Consider the following 18697-nt stretch of genomic DNA (forward strand, 5'->3'; position numbering starts at 1 on the left):
TTTGACTTCATATCTGCAGAGTGATTTGCAATTGCTTATTTAGTTCTGACTACATCTCATTGAGGGAGGGGTCTGGGAAGTGAAGTCCCTGCTGAAGGAGAAGGGAAGGGGAAAGGGAGTCACATTGAACATTCTCCACACACAGCCACAGGCTTCAGTCTTCCTGTCACCTTGAAGAACAAAGGCCCTTTCCTTCTTGGATTTGATCCATGGAGATCAAATGAGCCTATGGTTTCCAGAACCTGCCTGGTTGGGAAGAAGCAGCAGCACCTTAGGGAAGGAATCCTTAACATACTGTTGAGCCTTCTGGATCCCCATAGTAATTTTAAGAGGCAGTTCCTGGAATCTATTTTGGGGGGGGGACCCTCTGTGTTGGACAACCTCTGCCTCTGTTAATTTTAAAAATACCTTTTTTTGTTTTCATTGTCAAGCAGTACTCACTTGGAAGTGCCCACTGCCATGCTCCAACGATTGTAGTTGGGTCTAGCTCCAGTTTTCTACTTTTTTGTTATAGTTAGCAATAATAGATGTGTCCTTCTTAGGATCCTCTAGTCACTTACTGGTGATGGACCCTAGGCATTCAAAGGAATTTTTAGAGAAGGGTCAGCTCTGGAAGATTCTACCAATCCGAGGAAGCCTTAAAACAGGAAGAATCAGAGCTGCAGACTGTCAGCCTTAGTGTGAAGACCCGTGAAGTCAAATGACCTCATCACTAGAATGTTGGCAACCACCAGGCAATGAATTGGGAGGGGGGGCACAGAAATTCAGGAAGACTCTGCTAAAGACTGAAGGCAAGAAGTGTCTGGATCACTGAAATCTCTGATATTTTCAATATTTTGCTTAGAGGAGCCAGAGCAAAGGTTGTGGTTTTGTTTGTTTGTTTTGGAGAGAGGTCAATCAGGTGTATGTGGGTTGCTATTTAACCTAATCTTCCCTAACTTGGCCCTGAATGGTCCTAGAAGCCTACTTCTGGGCGAGAATGGGAGTTAGCCCTTCACCTACTGGTGAAACCCATCCCACCCCAGGATTTTAGGACTTGTCACTAGAAGGGCCGTTTACTTAAGCCAGTCCAACTCCTTCATAGTATAAGTGAGGAAATTAGGGCCAGAGGAGATGAATAGCTTGTCCAAGGTTACACAGGCAGGAAAGGAGAAAGAGCTCACCCCAGCGCTTTCCACTTCACTTTGCCGGAACACGTGCTTCTCCCCAAGCCCTAATCTCTCCATTGGATACTTTAGGGAATCCATGTTTCCCAACCCCCTGTCCCCTTTCCCTCTGACCCAGGGACCAAGAGACCTAACCCCAAGCCTTCCCTCCTGGCCTCACATCTGTTTCCAAGAAAAGCCAGCCAGTTCCAGTCTTTGCCAATCCTCCACTTGTAGGGACCACACCTCACCGCGCCCAGGTGCTGATGCGCCCCGGGACTCGGTCGTTCTTGGGTCTCTCTCATCACCAGACTGCTGGCAGCTACCAGGCAATGAAGTGGGAGCGGGGCCGTTAAAGGAGCTGGTCCAAGAATCCCAGAACCTGCTACTGCCTCCCTAGCACCGACACCCTCCAGTCTTATGGAGACGCGCTCGCCAAGCTGAGCTGCCCGCGCCCCCGCCCCGCCCCGGAGCGGGGTCGCTCCTCGGAAGATTTCTTCCTGCGTTCACCCCCTCCCCAGCGCTCACGCCCCAGCCTGTCCTCCTTACCCCCCCCCCCCGGCAGCCCCTTCCCCGTGAGGGCAGCAGCGCAGCCTCTGGTGTGTGTGGTGGGGGTGGGGGGTGGAAGGCAGCATCCCTTCCTCTACTCGCCATCTCCCACTCCTCTCTTTCTTGGCTTCTGGAAAGTTGCGCAGCCGGTGCCTCGCGGAGCGCCGAGGGGCCTCCCCCGGGGGACCAGACCAAGACCCGCGGGAGCGAGCTCTTAGGGAAAACGTAGTACAAGGGGTGGGCTGGGCGTGGGGGGGGGGGGTAAGGGGAGCCCTCCCCACCGGGAGAGACATAGCGAGCCGCACAGCCAGAGCGCCGCGGAGCTGCAGGTTCACACCCTTCTCTCTGCTGTGTGTTTGTGTGTGTGTGTGTGTGTGTGTGTGTGTGTGTGTGTGTGTGTGTGTCGGCCTGCATCCCTGCTCCCCCATCCCCGCCCCTCCCTCCCCTAGACTTTCTCTCCTCCCCTCCTTCTCCCTCTCCCTCTCCCTCTCTCTCTCCTCCTCCTCCTCCTCCTCCTCCTCCTCCTCCTCCTCCTCCTCCTCCTGGCCAGATCGCCACAGTTCCCTGAGACCAGAAGGGAGAGCGCACCTCCCCGCAGATCCGCACTCTTCCCCAGACTATGGGGCAGCCGGGCTGAGGCTGCCCAGACAGAGCCTGCCTCCCGCAGCCGCGCCACAGCCGCGGCCGGCCAGGCGAAGGCGGCCGGTGTCCCCCGGCGCGGAGATCCGCAGGAGGCTGGCTGCGCCTCTCGGAGGACAGACGGACGCCCCGAGCCTCGGCCAGCCCGCGACTTGGCCGCCTGCGCCCGCGGGACGCACGCGGGTCCCCGGCTTGCTCCCCAGTTGGCTCTACTCCCGGACTGCCTGGCGGGGGTGGAAAAACGATGTCTCTCCTTGGGGGGCTCGTGGGGCTTCTCCTTTGTGAAGGTGAGTGAAGCTCAGTTGCATCGGTCTGGGAAGTTTTGTCTGCTTCCCGAGCCCCCAGATGTGGGATGGAGAAGGTGGAGGAGAGACGGGGAAGGAAGAGATAAACAAGATGCTCACAATGCTGATATTCGCTCTACGATTTCTGCTTCGAAACTAAGTTAGAACAGATGTGTATTCACTTGCCCGTAAATTTATGGAGTGGAGCAGATGGATATTAAAGTGTGGTTCTATTTTAAGGTTGTGAAAGATGATTTTTCTCCCCCCCCCATTTTAATATCAGTAAAGTCAATTGAGTTTAAGCTAATAAGCGAAAAAGACTGAAAGATGAAAAGTTATTGGCTTGTAACATGGACGAGGTTTTCCACAGCTGTTGAGTTTCCAATGCAAACAGAAAATCATTGTATTTCTCTTATCTCCATATGGACATGTTTTACTAACGTGTTTTTCTGATGTTCACGCGAATAAATCAGAATTGTAGTGTTGAGTGATTTTTTCCCCCTTCTCTCTCCTCCCCCCAAGGAACTTTACTCTATCCTCTCGGGAGATATCAGAGCATGGGGAATAATGGGGGAGGGGGGTCTGACCCATGGTTGTTAAACAAAAAGCTGGGGGGGGGGGTAAGTGTGTGAGGTATATTAGGTGTTTAGGTTTTTTCCTTCTCTGTTCTAGCTTGTAAGATTATGTAAATGATAAGAGTCATCCCTGCTTGGTTTCTGGAAAAGGATTAGTCATTTATCTATTTCCTATTTTGATAGCTGACTGATTGGGTCCTTATTTTTCTTTAGAGCTATTAGCACCTAAAGGTGAGGACCTGCCTCACTGAGGGTGGGGGTGGGAGTTGAGAAGAAGGAAGAGAAAGTGCAGACTGCTAGGCTTTAATGTATATCATAAGGAAATCCTGTCATTCTTTCCAGCTCTATCAAATGTCTGATGTTTGTTTGAAAATTGTATCCTTTTTCTTGGTCGGCAACAGAAGACATGTAGATTTCAGGATTTCTGTATTGCCTTTTGTCATATACTGTGTATACTTTTTCTCATGGATGATTTTTTTTGTCCTTCCCACACTACTAGGCATTTTTGTATGAGTTCATTTGTAAGTATTTTTGTACTCAGTCCAGGTAAGATTAAATACAAGTAAGGTAAGATTAGATACAAAAACACTTGTATTTGTTTCACTTGAAAATGTTTCTATTTTTATGAATGAAATTTACTCTTTGAAAATTTTATTTTAGTCAGCTCTCATTTTCTTTTCTTCTGGGTCAGTAAACTCATTCTTCAGATAGACATTTATTTCTGATGGCAAGTCTTAACAGAGGAGGGTGGGGGAGGAGCTGATACTGTTCATTTTAATTCGATTTTCTCTCGTAGTTTTTATTACCAGTTGGGGGAAAAAAAGCTGACAAAAAAAACAATGAAAGTAAACCTTTTTGGATGAATTTTCCAGAAAAAGTCAATGAGCCAGCTTTAACTTCTCATGCCAGGGAATATATAGGTATTCCTTCAGTTGAAACACCATCTACTTGTTTATTCTAATCTGTCAGAATTGCAATTTACTTCCTAAAATTAAGGGTTCATCTGAAAAGAAAAGAATCTGTCTCTCTTGCAACATTGAGAAAAATAGGAAATACTAAGTTGAAATTTAGAAGCGATGTTAATCACTACCGATTGATTCTGGAGGACCCTGGAGAGTTTGTTATTAAATGGTTCTTCCTTAAGTGTTAACTATGCTATGCTAATTCTAGATAGCACTAAACTTGAGCCTCAGATTGATGTCTGCTTGCCTTAGTTTACCAGCTGTAGAATTGGCTTTATGACCTTGAGAGGAGTTCTGTTCCAGCAAACCCTACCTTCTTTGAGCATCCATTATCCTTTAATAAGACTTTCTTTTTGCTGTCATGATCTCAGACCAAAGGTTACAAACAATCCTACTGCCTTCTGTTTTTCTCAGTAAAGGTCCTTTAACTGCTTCCCTCCTTTTCCTTTCAAAGGACCTTTTGGTTGCCCTTCTATCTTTTTCTTCTCTAAACACCCCAGGGTCCTTATTGATGAGGGAGTGAGACTTCCATCACCTTGTTTTAGAACCCTAGTTCTAGAGGAAGATACCTATCAACCTTAATGTTGATTCAGACTGGCATCTTAATATTTGCAAATAGCCCAGCTGTGAATGAGGGCTTGGGGGGAGGGAGATTTGAAGACAGATCCCCCATAGCCGGTGGAATTGTGTTCTTAGGAAGAGAAATTGCTCTTAGAGCTGAAGAGAGGTAAGATCTGTGCTTGCCAAGGGAGTGTTAGAGGGGAAAGAAATAAGTATTGTAAGAGTTTCCTCATAACCTTTACCCAATGACAGCTTGTCTTCACCCTAAAATATGTATGTTAGAAAAGCTCAGTTTTCTCTCTTGAGCTTGCAAACTTTATTCATCTGTAATACTTTTCCCCTTAACTGAACCCCCCCATTCCAATCCCAACTAGGTGAACAAGAAAAGAGACACTTAGATTTCATCCTTTTTTTTTTCTTGACTTCCCCTGAAAGTTTCTCAGTGGAACTTGCCTCCAGAGCAAAGGAAGGCAAAAACCCCATTCCAAATTCCAGGGGACTTTTGTAGGATGATCAGAGTCTAAAGCCATAGGCAGAAAAAGGAGGAATCATGATTGCTTTCCAGAATTTGCTCTTTGACTGACAAAAGGGAGGTAGGAGAGGCTGAGAATTTTAGCAGAGAAATAAACAGGGATGTTTTGAAAGATCTCTTGTGGCTTTGGGTGGGCAACTTTGTATTCAGAGAGGTTGTATGTGTATTCTCAGCAATAGCAGCAGCAGGAGAAATTGTTCTTTTGGGGGACTGATTGTTGATTTCCTTCGGGAGGGGTTTCCTCTCTGTCCCTCTAAGATGTATCACTGTTGCCTGGGGTTTGTGTTCACTCTCAGAGGATGGACTGGATCCTCTAGGAGAGTAATCCTTGCTGGTTTAGCTCTGCATCCTCTCTCCTGAATTGCTTTCTCCCAAGAAGTCACCCAGTCATTGCCTTTGATCTGTTTGGATTTTTCAAGGTTAAAAATACACACACACACACACACACACACACACACACACACAGAGAAACTATAAAATGTCTTTCCAAACTTGCATTCTCATACACTCAAACTTCTTCCCTAGGTAGAATGCAAATATATTTATTTGCTTCCCTCCTTTTCCCCTCTCAGCTTTACTAGCTCAAGAAATATTCCCTCAGTTTCCTGGTCAAACAAGGTTGCAAAGATCAAATCAGAATCAATCTTGCTTCAGAACTGAGATGGGGGCAGGGACAGTGATGTTTTACTTGACAGTGTATATGTGAGCCTCTTTCCCCTTAGGGAATGAGGGTTTTCCAGGGAGATGCTGTTTCTCTTGTTTACATTATGATATTGTCTAGGAGGCAGACAACAGAGGAGATGGAGAAGGAATATGGGCCTCCCTTTTCTAATCCCCCCCATCTCAACCTGAGAGGAGTGGATTTTTCAGTTCTCTGCACCCCACTGTATTGGGGTGGGGGTTTAGAATAAAGCCTTCTCCTTCCCCCAGAGATACTGAGAAGTTTGGAAATTGGTCAGCTTAAAGAGGCCTTAGGGATCTGAGGCTAATTAGTAGTCTTTCTGAAGAATAAATATCCTTGAGGGAGGAATAATAGAGCCTCCCAAACTTTGGGTTTTGAGGCTAGGCCACAGAGAATGGGGTCATTCCCACACAGACTGTATATCTACTTACTTTTTAAGAATCTCAAGATCTGGACTAAAAGTTCAGAAAATCAACAGTTCTCCTTTTCTGGAACTTGGAAAATAATTGCATGTGAGTGGGAAAGCAAAACGGGTAGTTCCCAGCCCTTCCTTGCTAGAACCAGGATCAGAGATTTCAAAATGGAAGGGATCTTAGAGGTCATCTCATGCAACTTCCTAACTCTATAGGTGAGGAAACTGAGCTTCAGAATGGGGGAGTGACTTGCCCAAGGTCATGTAAGGAACAAGTGCAAGATTTAAAATGAAATATGGTTCCAAAGGCTGCACTTTCACCCAAAGAAGTTCTTAGAAGCTATCTTTGTTCAAGGATGATAGAACAAAGTATCTGCTTGATCCTGTTGTGTTTCTGGGGCCAGGACAGAGAAAAAAGTTTGACTGGTTACATATGAAGCTGTCAAGTAGATCACATGACTTGATTAACCCTTTGTGCCCACTGAGGATTAAACTTCTTCGAGATCTACCACTTACACGGCATCTCAGGGCCAAGGGATGGAAATAACTGAGGTCAAGAGATATGTTTTAACAGAAGCTCAAAGCCAGTTTTGTCTATTATGTTCTCTCCATCTCTCTACCTATGTCTCTCCTCTCTTTATCTCTTTTCCCTCTTCTATACTTACCTTTCCCTCTCCCCCTTCTCCTTTCATGTCTCTGCTCTCTTCTTTTTTTCTTCCTTTCTTTTTCTTTCCCTTCTTCTCTCCCTCCTTCTCCCTCTATCTCTCTTTGTTTCTCTCTCTTTCCCTTCCTCTATCCTTTCCCTCCCCTCTTCCTTCTTCTCTCCTCTTTTCTCCTTTCTCTCTCTCTTCTTTCTTTCCCTGCTTCTTCCTCTTTCCTTTTTTTCCTCTCTCTGTCTCCCCATGCACCCCTCCCCCATCTCCTAGGAGGCATTGTTTTTCCATTTGGATCCTAACCTAGGGTATCTAATTCCACTTGATTATAATTACATCTACGAGCTGGCATGGATCATTGGATGTGTCTCCCAATATCCCAGTTAGGGACTTTCCAAAATATTCTTAATCCCGGGACAAAACCTCTTGTCCAAGGCAGCAACAGGCCTGAGATGTGTTGCCCAACCAGTTTCCAGAATCTTGATAGGTCACCACCTGGATGTTTTTGGCTAAGGGTCTTGGGACCCTCCCCACAGCAGGAGAATTAAGGTTTTAGACACTGGGCCCAATTTACTTGTCCCTCTCAGTTAGTCTGAGTTCCCACAGGGCAGAGAACTATCACTGATCTATTCAAATAAGAAGTATGTTTATGGAAAAGTTGTGGGTCAAGGGATGAAAAACCCAAATTATGCATGATATCCTAAAAAATCTTATTTCCGTTTTAAGCTATTAAAGCTTAAATAAACCTATTTATTTAAAGATATGAAGTACTTTAGAGACATTTAAGTTTCAAAAAAATCTTTTGACTTGAAAACCTTTTTAAAGGTGGCTATAATTTGTCAATTCTGCTTAAACACAGACGTGTGGATCTAAAGAAATACTTTTTTAAAAAATCAAAGAATTGTTCATTTAAAATTTTTCTGCTGTAGTAAGCTTGAATTTTGGTATTTTCTTAAAGTTTGGTCTGCTTCTACTTGACGATATAAGTGTTAGAAAGAAAAGTAAAGTGAGAAAGTAAGTAAAAATGAGGTTCCTTCTAGTTCTTACATGTGATGTGTTAGTATTTTCTGTTTGGAAGCACATCAGTATCACTGATATAATGGGCAATTTGATTAAATTGAAACTTCTTGGTGAGCTTCCCATGGTGTTATGGAGCAGGAACATAAAAGACTAAGACAAATTCAAATAAAGTAATTTCCTGGAATAACAGATACCATTTAGATAAAGTAAGGTGACTTGAAGGACAATATTTGCCCAACCCAGAAAACTTTGTATAATGGGGAATTTCTTCTGGAGGATCATTCTGCCCCACAATCTAGGATCCTTCAGGGCACCATCTTGGTCCCCCCTCTTCCTTGCTGACTTTATTAGATACCATGAGTTCAATAACTCTTATACCAGATGACACCCAAATGTATTTGTATCCACTCCTGATCCCCTCTCTGTCTCTAGGTTCTCATCCTCAAAGACCTACTTATTCTCTCTTTTTTTTGACTTAATAATTTTTTTATTTATCATGTAAAGATAGTTTTCAGAATTCAGATTTTGGTAAGATTTTGAGTTCTAAATTTTCTTCCTCTCTTTCTCTCCCTCTCCAAGATAGCATGCAATCTGATATACATGTACAATCAGGTTAAACATATTTTCACATTAGTCATGTCGTATAAGAAGAAACAGAACAAAATGGATAAAACAAGAAAGAACAAATAAAAATAAAAAAGTGAAAAAGTATGCTATAATCTAGATTCAGATTCCATAGTTCTTTGTCTGGATGTGGATAGAATTTTCCATGATAAATCTTTTGGAATTGTCTTGGATGATTGTACTAGTAAGAAGAATTAAGTCTATCATAAATAAGATCCTACTTATTCTCTTAACCTGGATGCTACCATTAGCCACTCAGACTCAACCTGACAAAGTTGTAGCTCATCCCCCCCCCAACTTAATTCTCAAAATTTAATCATTTTCTCTTAAGCACACTACAATTCTTAGTTTCACAGTCTTAACCTTTGAATCAGGATTGACTCTTTCTCCCTCCCTACCACATTCAGTCATTTGCCAGGTTGTATCTATTGTACCTTGACAGCAGGAATTCTTAATCCTTTTTTGTGTGTCATCAACCACTTTGGGAGTGGTCAGCATAAAGTTTTTAAATGTTTAAAACACAGGGAGAATTATAAACAAATCCAGTGTTGAAATATGGTTATCAAAATATATGCAATAACCTCCATGTTCATGGATCACAGATTAAGAACACCTTCTCTGGCCCTTTCTCTCCATTCATATAATCATCACTCTAGTTTTAACTCTCCAATTGCCTTCAGTCTTCCTTCTTCCAGTCCCTTCCTTCTTAAGTCCATCATTTACCATACAGCTGGCAAATCAATATTCATTAGCCATAGGTTTGATCATTTCAAGCCTTCTGTCTTTAATAGTTTTCTATTTCTTCTCAGATCAAACAGTCTTCCACCTACCATTTAAATACCTTTACCATCTGGTTTCATTTGACTTTTGTAGACTTACTTTATATTACTTTCCTTTATGCAATTTTTCATGGCCAAATTGCCTTGTTAACTATTCCATTCTCACTACCATACCTCCATAAAAGATCTCCATCTTGCTGGAAAGCACTTCTTTCTCACAACCTCCTTACCTTTTGATTCAACTTAGGTGCTATCCCCCTATGGAAAACCTTTAATTGTCCTCCAATACCAAATATTTAAATCTATTAGTATCAGTAAACTTATTAGCATACTTCTTCAAACTACCTTATATCTGTTTACATGAATTATATATGTCATAGATCCCTTTGGAAGTGTGATGAAGTCTCCAAACCCCTTCTCAGCATAAGGTTTTTAAATGCAAAAAATAAAACACAGAGGACTTAAAACAAGTCCAAAGCTATTTAAAAACAAAACCAAACCAAACCTATAAGTACAAGCAAGGTCTTATAAATTTTAGTACCCTGAGACAAAACCCTCTTGTCCTGTCTTAGTTACTGCTCTGAAGGAGACCAGAAAGCTGCTGTTTCTTAGAGATGAAATGCTTGCTATCCCTCCTCCTCCCCATTTTGCTCTGTCATAGTGACAGAAAGTATTGCTTCCAGTCAGAAGATGTGGGTTCTTGTCTTAGCTGGGCTAGTAGTGACCTATGCAACTTTATCTTTGTTTATCTGTGAACTGGATATAGTAGTAACTATAATAACTAACATTTATAGATCTGTTTAAAGTTTACAAAATGCTTCACATATTTTCTTGTCTACTATTTCCAGCCACCTTATGAAGTATATGCTATTATCCCCATTTTGGAATAGAGAAATGGAAGCTGAGAGAATCTAAATTACTTTCCAGGGTCACCCAGAGCTAGTAATTATCATCAGAATTTGAACTCAGACCTTTTCTGTCTTTAGATTCTGGGTTCTGTCTATTTTACCTACAAACTGCACCCTGTCCTATGTAAGTCCCCAGGTTCTTATGAGACTGAAATAATATCTTGGACTGGTATAGGAAAGCTCTTTTGAAAATAAAATAATTCACATTTACATAGCATTCTAAGGTTCAAAAAGTGCTTTCCTAACAATCTTAGATGAAATAGGTAGCACAGGAATTATTCTCCCCATCCAATATTTTGGGTACAACTACAGAATTTCACTAACAGATGTCAAGAATCTGATGCTCAGTTTCCTCATCTGTAAAATGATAGCTTTATCCACAAAGTTTTGGAGATCGCCACAATGAGGCATTGGAATAGGCATGGTACAGAGAAAAGAATAGATTCAGAAGGTTTGGGTTCAAATTCCATCTCTGATGTCTATTATTCCTTTTGTTGTTCAGTCATTTTCAGTCATGTCCAACTCTCCATAACCCAACTTGGGGTTTTCTTGGCAAAGATACTGGAGTGGTTTGCCATTTCTTTCTCCATCCCATTTTACAGATGGGGAAACTGAGACCAAAAGGGTGAACCAACTTGCCCAGTTGGGTGACTGGCAAGTGCCTGAGGCTGGACTTGCAATCACAAAGAGGAATCTTCCTGGCTTCACTCTGTCGACTGCACCACCTAGCTGTCTTTCCCACCTGTGTAACCTTGGACAAAGCATCAACCTTCCTTTGGTCTCCATTTCATTAATTATAAAATATGGGATTGGAGTAGATGATCCCTGAGGTCTTTTTCAAGTATAGATCTAAAATCTCACAATTGTCATTGCATCATAGACACATATGGCATATGCATGACATATATTTGAGATATACATATACAAATATATACTTAGATGTATCAACAGGATTCTATCAGGAATAATCCTGTCTGTGAGGATATGGGTGTATATGCACATACACACACTCATATAAAAATTATTTCTCCCTATGATCTGCTCCAAGGAAGGTGCGAGGTGTTTAGGGGTGATGATGTTGTTCTATCATTAGGCTCCCTTTAACATGTATCTGAAGAATCTGGTGCTTGGATGGGAGAAGGGTTTCTGGGTCTATAGGACACCCTCATTTCTTTCCTGGAGAAGTCCCCTGCAGCAGGACTAGGGAGCTGCCAAGTTGCTGACACATCTAACATTTCCGGTAACATGGTGCTATAGATGTTTTATGCAGCGGGGTGTCTTCTGTATCTTTAATGAGCCTGTTACCGGGAAAGCAAAACCGTTGGATGGAATTCTGACTTAAGTTATAGCTGTTGTTTGGCCTGCCTGTTGCTGGCTGATTCAATTTCTTTCTGGGAATCTCTCCGCATCACACACAATGGCCTGGTGCTCTCTGTCAAAGCTTGTATGGTGATGAAAGAGGTGCTTGATGCTCCCCAGACAGCCCCAGTTTGGGGCTGTCATTTAGTTCTAAGCTTTCAGTGGGACTCACAATAGCAAGGGAAACTGGTGATTATGGGAGGGGCTGGGGCCACTAGTGAGGCAGGGATTGGTTACTTTAGCCATACGTGTCCTGGCATCTTACAGATAGTCACATTTTTTTTAGAAGAGTATAAAAATTTTCTTTGAGCCAGCCAGGTAGTGCTGTGGTTAGAACTCTGGGCCTGGAGTAAGAAGACTTATTTTCATGAGTTCAGATTTGGCCTCAGACACTACCTGTGTAACCCTGGGCAAGTCACTTAATCTCTGTTTGCCTCAGTTTCCTCATCTGTAAAATGAGCTAGAGAAGGAAATGGCATACCCTCCAGTATCATTGCCAAGAAAGCCCCAAATAAGGTCACAAAAAGTCAGACACAACTGAAACCTGAAATGAATGAATAGAAACAACAGCAAATTCTTTTGTCCTTTTATTCCTGGTTTTGTGCCACTTTATTTTCCTATTCCCTGCACCAACACAAACCCAGTACAAACCCATTGGGATCCTTATTTTTGTCTGCTCTATTACAGATATTCTGAGTTCTTAAGAAGCAAAACATTAGAGGCATATCTGTTCTTAGGGACTTCTATGTAGATAGAGAGGCAGTCACCTGGGTTACAGATGTTCCTGGTTCCTCGACCCCCAAGAGAACCTTTTTTCCCCCTAGAGCAAATGGGAGTGGCATCATGCAACAAATGGGGAAACTCACTTAGGAAAAACTAGAAGGCAAGGGCCTTTGTCACCTTGGAGACATGTATATCCTCAAGATGTCAAATGCAACAAATTGTTAAAGGGTTTTCTTATTTGTTGCTATTAGAAATGGCAGTAAATGTGATCTGAGACTGTATCTCTTTACGGTTCCTTGAACTCTGCTAATCCAATGGGGTACTGACTTGTGTTTTTTATCCCACCTTGTTCCCTGCTTCGGACCCCTTTATTTGGTACCACCTCCTGGCTTTGTATGATTGACCCAGGGTTTTTGGTCTTTTCCAGCTATAGTCTTTTCCTGAGCACCATTTCAAGAGTAGGGGAATGTCAACCCCCCATTTCCAGGTCCACCTTGGCCCTTGGGTGGGGAGATTGATTTCAGAGCAACTGGATAATGTTGTCACTTAAATGATATTGGTGAACCAGTTTCCTTACCTACACGTGATTCAGGAAATCCAAACATTATTGAGTCATTAATTATTGCTCAGCCACGTCTCTCTTTAAAAAAAAAAAATAGAACCTTCCTGAAGATGTAAGATATTTAGATAAAGTATAAAGTCAGATAATATAAAACTTTTTTTTTTAGGTTTTTGCAAGGCAAATGGGGTTAAGTGGCTTGCCCAAGGCTACACAGCTAGGTAATTATTAAGTGTCTGAGACTGGATTTGAACCCAGGTACTCCTGACTCCAGGGCTGGTGCTTTATCCACTGCGCCACCAAGCTGCCCCTAATATAAAACTCTTGCTGAATTGTAGCACATCCTATGAATTATTGCAAAACGTCGGAACTGAAAGTGACATCTAGGCCAGACCCCTTTGTTCTATAATCCAAGAAATTAAGTGAACTGACTTGAAGTGTTGAACTGGTTGGTTGGTTGGTTCTTGTCCCTTGCTATCGGAGAAGATCAAGGTGACAACACTATTGAATTAGAGACAAAGGAACTTTGTTAGGTTTCTTTCAGGGGATATCAAGGACCTAGTTGGGGATATAATGAAGAAAGAAAAAGACTAAAGAAACAGGCAGACAAAAACAGGGGCAGACAAGAACGCACTGTCCATCTTGCCAAGGGACATGTCTGCATGTCTGCTTGCCATGTGCATCTACATGCACAGAGGGGGAGGAGGGGCCAGAATAGTGGTGGGAGATGAACAAAGTGTATTATTTCTCCCTTGCCCAGGTGGGCTGGAAGGTACAGTTCTTTTCTCATAGTTTTGGCAGAATCAGTCATTACCTTCCTCACTTGGGCTGTTTTTACAAAATCACAGCCAAGCTTACAGCAGTAGCATTCCATCACATTTAAAAAGTGTGGTTGGATTTATTCTTTGGTGATCAATTTTTGTCTGAAAACAATTGAAAAAATAATTGAAATGATGATGCTTCCATGTTCCTTGGAGCTTAAGGGTTCTTTCTGCTGGGAGGTCTTTGCCCTGGGGGCTTGTTATTTGAAGTTGACAATCCAAGAGTACCCAGTTGCCTCCCCCCCACCCTGTGTGCATTCGAGTGAAGAAGCTACTTTGGACCCCTGAAGGTCTTTTATGTCATTAAAAAAAACAATAAATAAAATAGATGGGGTGGGGGGAGGAGATGTGAGCCCAGAAGAGGCTGAATAGCTCCTGGCAAACCAGAATATTGCCTTTAAGTCATTTAGAAACAAGAACATTGTGGTTCCTTGTTGTCTCAGAAACCTGCCAGGATGATGTTCAGCTCCTAAGGGAAAGGAATGGGGGAGGAGGGGCAAGAAGATGACACTTTAGAGAACAGACTCTGGAAACAAATCTTTCCCACCCAGTTGCCCAGTGACCAAGACCAGCCAAGGAAGAACTGAAAGACAGACATTTAGCACTTCTCACAGTCCCTATCCCTTTGTTTCCCTCATTGGCCCATGTTCTCAGGAGGAACAGGATTCAGACTTCTAACCCTTGGTGTAGATTCAGTTATTCATGGTTATGTTTCTTTATCCTCTCTTGACCCCTTGTGAGTGGGTACCACCATTGTCTTGCCATTGGAGCATGTGTTTGTGTGTGTGTGTGTGTGTGTGTGTGTGTGTGTGTGTGTGTGTGTGTTGGTGCCTCTCTGTTAGCCTACAGACTATTAGTTGGTTGTTGTCCTTTGTACTTAAAGAGGACCAAAATGATATCAAGGAACAGTGTCAGTCTAATACTGATGACCCTAGGACAGAAAGGGGTAAAAATGTATTGTATAGTTTTGTGCTTGCAGTCAGAGTGGAAACAATCTGGCCTGAGGACCAGGGGACCCAAATTCTACTGGTGGCTCTACTGCTAATCAGCTTTGAAACTGAACTGCATCTCTCATCCCCCCTCCTCCACCAACTGTACTACTCTCTCAAGTGAGGTGGTAGGCAATAACAACCCCGAATTAACCAAATAAAACCAAAGATTCTTTTGCCAGTGGTAAGAATCTGTGATTCAAACCTGGGCTCTCTTTAGTTCAGACTGGTAATGAAGGCTAATGCTGACCAGAGTTAGCAGAAGGAACCAGATGAAGGCTCTCACACTCACCTTTGTGAATTTAAAACCCAGTACAAACTACTCTCTTTGCCTACTTGGCATTGAGATGAGATGACATAACAGAATAAACTAAGTTTCTACTTTGGCCAAAGAAAAATCTGAAGATGGTGGGGGGATGGGTTTTTATCTAGGGAACTTTAATGTTCATTTCTCTCTTTGGTAAATTGTGGGAATAAATGGGAAAAAGTACTTTTCTAGTATCCACATTGCAGTGAATTATTATGGTCCCTTGTGATTTTGGGCAAATCACAATCTCTGTGGGCCTTTTCTAATCTGTCTATTGAGAATGATCAAGCTTGTCTGGCACCTCCCAGGTCAGTGGTCTATATCCAGTAAGATGTGAAAAGTCTTAGAAAACTATTAAAAACTGTACAATAGTCAGCTAGGTGGCACAGTAGATAGAGTAGTGACCTGGACTCAGGAGTGACTCAGGAGTGACTCAGGAGAACCTGAGTTCAAATTTGACCCTAGGCACTTCATACTTACTTAGCTGTGGGACCTTGGGCAAGCCACTTAACCCCTTTGTCTTACAAAATTAAATTAAAAAAAACCCCAACTCCCCCCCAAAAAAAGTCAAATATAAGTCATAACACAAATAATTTATATTCAGTCACTGTAGTCTCTCCCTGTCTCTGAGTGAATCAGGCCAACCTTCATAAGATGGAGAAGTTGACCTTACAAGTCTTGCTCCCTCCTTTGGTCCTTCCTTTCCCCATTCTTATTTCTTCCTCTTTTCTTTTCTGGCACATACAAAGGTAGGGGGCACCATCTCTAGATGCAGAGGTCTTGATTAAAATTCAACCAGTCTGAGAAAAATAAGATCAGACCAAATGATCTCCTAGCTCCCTTCCAACTCTAGGACCTTCTCTCAGATGTCTTATATTCTTCTTTAAGATCTAAATGAGTATTTCCTTTCTCAAGAGGAGTCTGGATCGAAGAGCAAAACAATGGTGGAATCTGAAGTGCTGGGCAGTGCCCCTGAAGTCATACTAATAGTCAAGCTATCAATGGAGTAGTCACTCTCACCTGCCCCCATTTGTCCTTTTTAAAATATTTCCCCTCTTCCTGGGATGGTTCCATTGACAACCTAGCCCTGTTGTTAGCGTAAGTGGCTTCACACCATTTCCCAGGAAGGAGCTCTGATTACCGGATGGATGTACTGGAAGGCAAATGGTCAGCTGGAGAAAAGCCCAAGCCTGAAGCTGATAGTGGTGTGGTATGGTGGGGTGGGGTGGGGTGATGGGTGTACCCCCTAGCAGAAAGGAAATGTGAAAGTTTATTGAGCTCATTGTGCTAAATGGCCTTTATTCTTTAGAATTACTTTTGGAATTGAGCTAAGTAAATCATTGTTTCCTTTGATTGTAGGAAGAAAATGGGCTACATTATACCTAATGGTTAGCTAATGGCCTTTTAGCTATGTGTTTAGAAAACTAATTATAAATTATATTTAGCTGTTAAAACTTTGTCCCAGATTGGTGGCATGCCATGACTTGAAGTACAGGACTGGCAGGCAAAAGCCTACATTTTCTGACTCCACTGGAGGCTTGTGTGACTTAAGACAAATTGTTTAATTGTCCTGGGTCCCAACTTCTATGTGTGTGTAAAGTGGGAATGATAACATCTGTCCTTTTTTGTAGGTAAGGGATGCTTTAAGGCTACCTTACTCCAACACTTGAGGGAGTTGAGATTTCTTTGATGAGGCCATCCCCTTCACCACTGCAAATCTCCAACCCCTTGTAATTTTTTGAATTGTCATGACTGAAAAAATCATCTGCTTTGTGGTCAGTCTGATGATGAGCTGCTGTGACTTAACTGGGTTGGTCTTAACAATTTACTTAGTTTATCCAAATCTCAGTTTCCCTGTTTGAAAATTAATCTTGGATTGAGATGATACTCAAGGTTCCCTGTAGCTCTGAAATTATCCAGTACTGTGATTGAAGATCATCGTGCTGTTTTTCTGAAGTTAACAAGACTTTGACAACACTGATTTGTTTGCTTGTTTTAAATGTTCCCTAGAAAGGACAGATGTAAAACTCTAAAGTATTGACTGTCAAATTAGCATGGGCAGTGGGGGTGGGTGGGGGGTTACACCAAGACATAGTCCACTTGAGCAGATTTCTCTGTCCAGAGTGATCCCTTTGCTTTCACCATTTTTTGATTAGTATCTAAACTTTGGAAGTGCTCATCTCTGAGTGAAGTCCTAGAAGCACACAACACCTGTTATTTAGTTTCCTTGCTTATTAAAAAAAAAACCACAAAATTTCCTCTACTTTTATGACTTGTTCTGCTTCTATTTTATTTTTCATACCTTTTGCTTTCCTCTTAGACCCTGAATTTTATTTGGCTAATATGTCTTCCTATTGCAATTCCAGGATACTTTAGCACTCCTTTCCTGGTTCTGGTGGGAGGAAGGCAAAAGTCAACTTCAGTTCACACTGTCATTTTCTAGGGTGGTTCTAGGGTGGATTTCATTGAGAGTACTAACTTTTTGTATTATCAAATATGGGAGTTGATATTTAAAAAAACTAGCTATTACTTATATAGTCTTAAGGTTTGCAAAGCACTTTACAAATATCTCATTTATAGCCTAATAATAATAACCCTTTGAGAAAAGCATTGCTGTTAATAACTTCATTTTGCAGATGAAGAAACTGAGGTAAACTGTGGTTAACTGATTTGCCCAGGGTCAGAGAATTAAGAAGTAATTGAATTGAACTGAGGTCTTCCTGATTTTAGCTCTAGGGCTCTATCCACAGTGCCACCAAAAATGGAGCCCAAGAGAAATGAAAAATTGGTAAGAAAGCACACAGCTCAGAGTTCAAGTCTTTAGACCCAGAACTCACCTTTCTCCATCTCTACTGAAAAACTTGACTCCAGTTGTTGAGCTGGTTGAAATATCTTTTAAGATCAGGAAAAGGCAATATGCAGGTGCTGACCCTTTTTTAAAAAGGGGAGAAGATGGTTAGGGGTATTATGTTTAACATTTTTTATTCTGGAAATTCTAAAAAATATTATTAAAAAGGATGGCCTGGAAACAGAAATGGCAACAGTGAAAATGAAGCCCCATCAGGGCTTCATCAAGATGTGATGAACTACAATCATTTGCCTCCTTAATACGGGAGACTAAATTTTAAAAAATACTGTAAAAAACATACCTGGATTTTCACAAAACTTTGGATTTGACAAAGTCATTTAATATATTATGATCAGGATGGTGAGATATGGGAGAGATAGAATAGTTAAGAAAATTCATAACTGGTTGAATGGCAGAACTCTAAGTGTAACCATTAAGGGAAGTCATGAGTAAAGTTTTCTCCAGTTGCATCATCAATCTTGGGCCATTTAAAATTTTTACAGTAACAGTATCTTGGAAGAAGGCATAGATGTCATATGTATCAGATCTGTAGGTGAACAAAGATGAAGATAAAAGTCCAGATAAAGAAAATTGGATGGGCAAAGAACATGGTCCATGAAAGAGTTAAGATTCTTCCCCCCCCCCCCAAACTAAGGAGATTTTAAAAATCTGAAATTCTGTGTTTGGGTACAAGATGAGATTGGGAGGTAAGCATCATTCCTTGTGAGCAAAAATTAGGGATTTTATAGGATCATCAATTTTGAGT

At 42.0% G+C, this 18697-nt stretch overlaps 1 protein-coding gene across 1 annotated transcript in view; it reads left to right on the plus strand.

Moving 5' to 3' along the window:
- Window positions 1–2508: 2508 nt before the first annotated feature.
- Window positions 2509–18697, plus strand: part of RET (ret proto-oncogene) — a 175516-nt gene continuing 159327 nt past the window's right edge. Inside the window, 1 exon segment of the mRNA XM_074232971.1 lies at window positions 2509–2620. Coding sequence (XP_074089072.1) covers window positions 2578–2620 — 43 coding nt within the window. The 5' untranslated portion in view covers window positions 2509–2577.

This window comes from Macrotis lagotis, chromosome 4 (genome assembly GCF_037893015.1).
Source record: "Macrotis lagotis isolate mMagLag1 chromosome 4, bilby.v1.9.chrom.fasta, whole genome shotgun sequence".
Taxonomy (NCBI): Eukaryota; Metazoa; Chordata; class Mammalia; order Peramelemorphia; family Peramelidae; genus Macrotis; species Macrotis lagotis.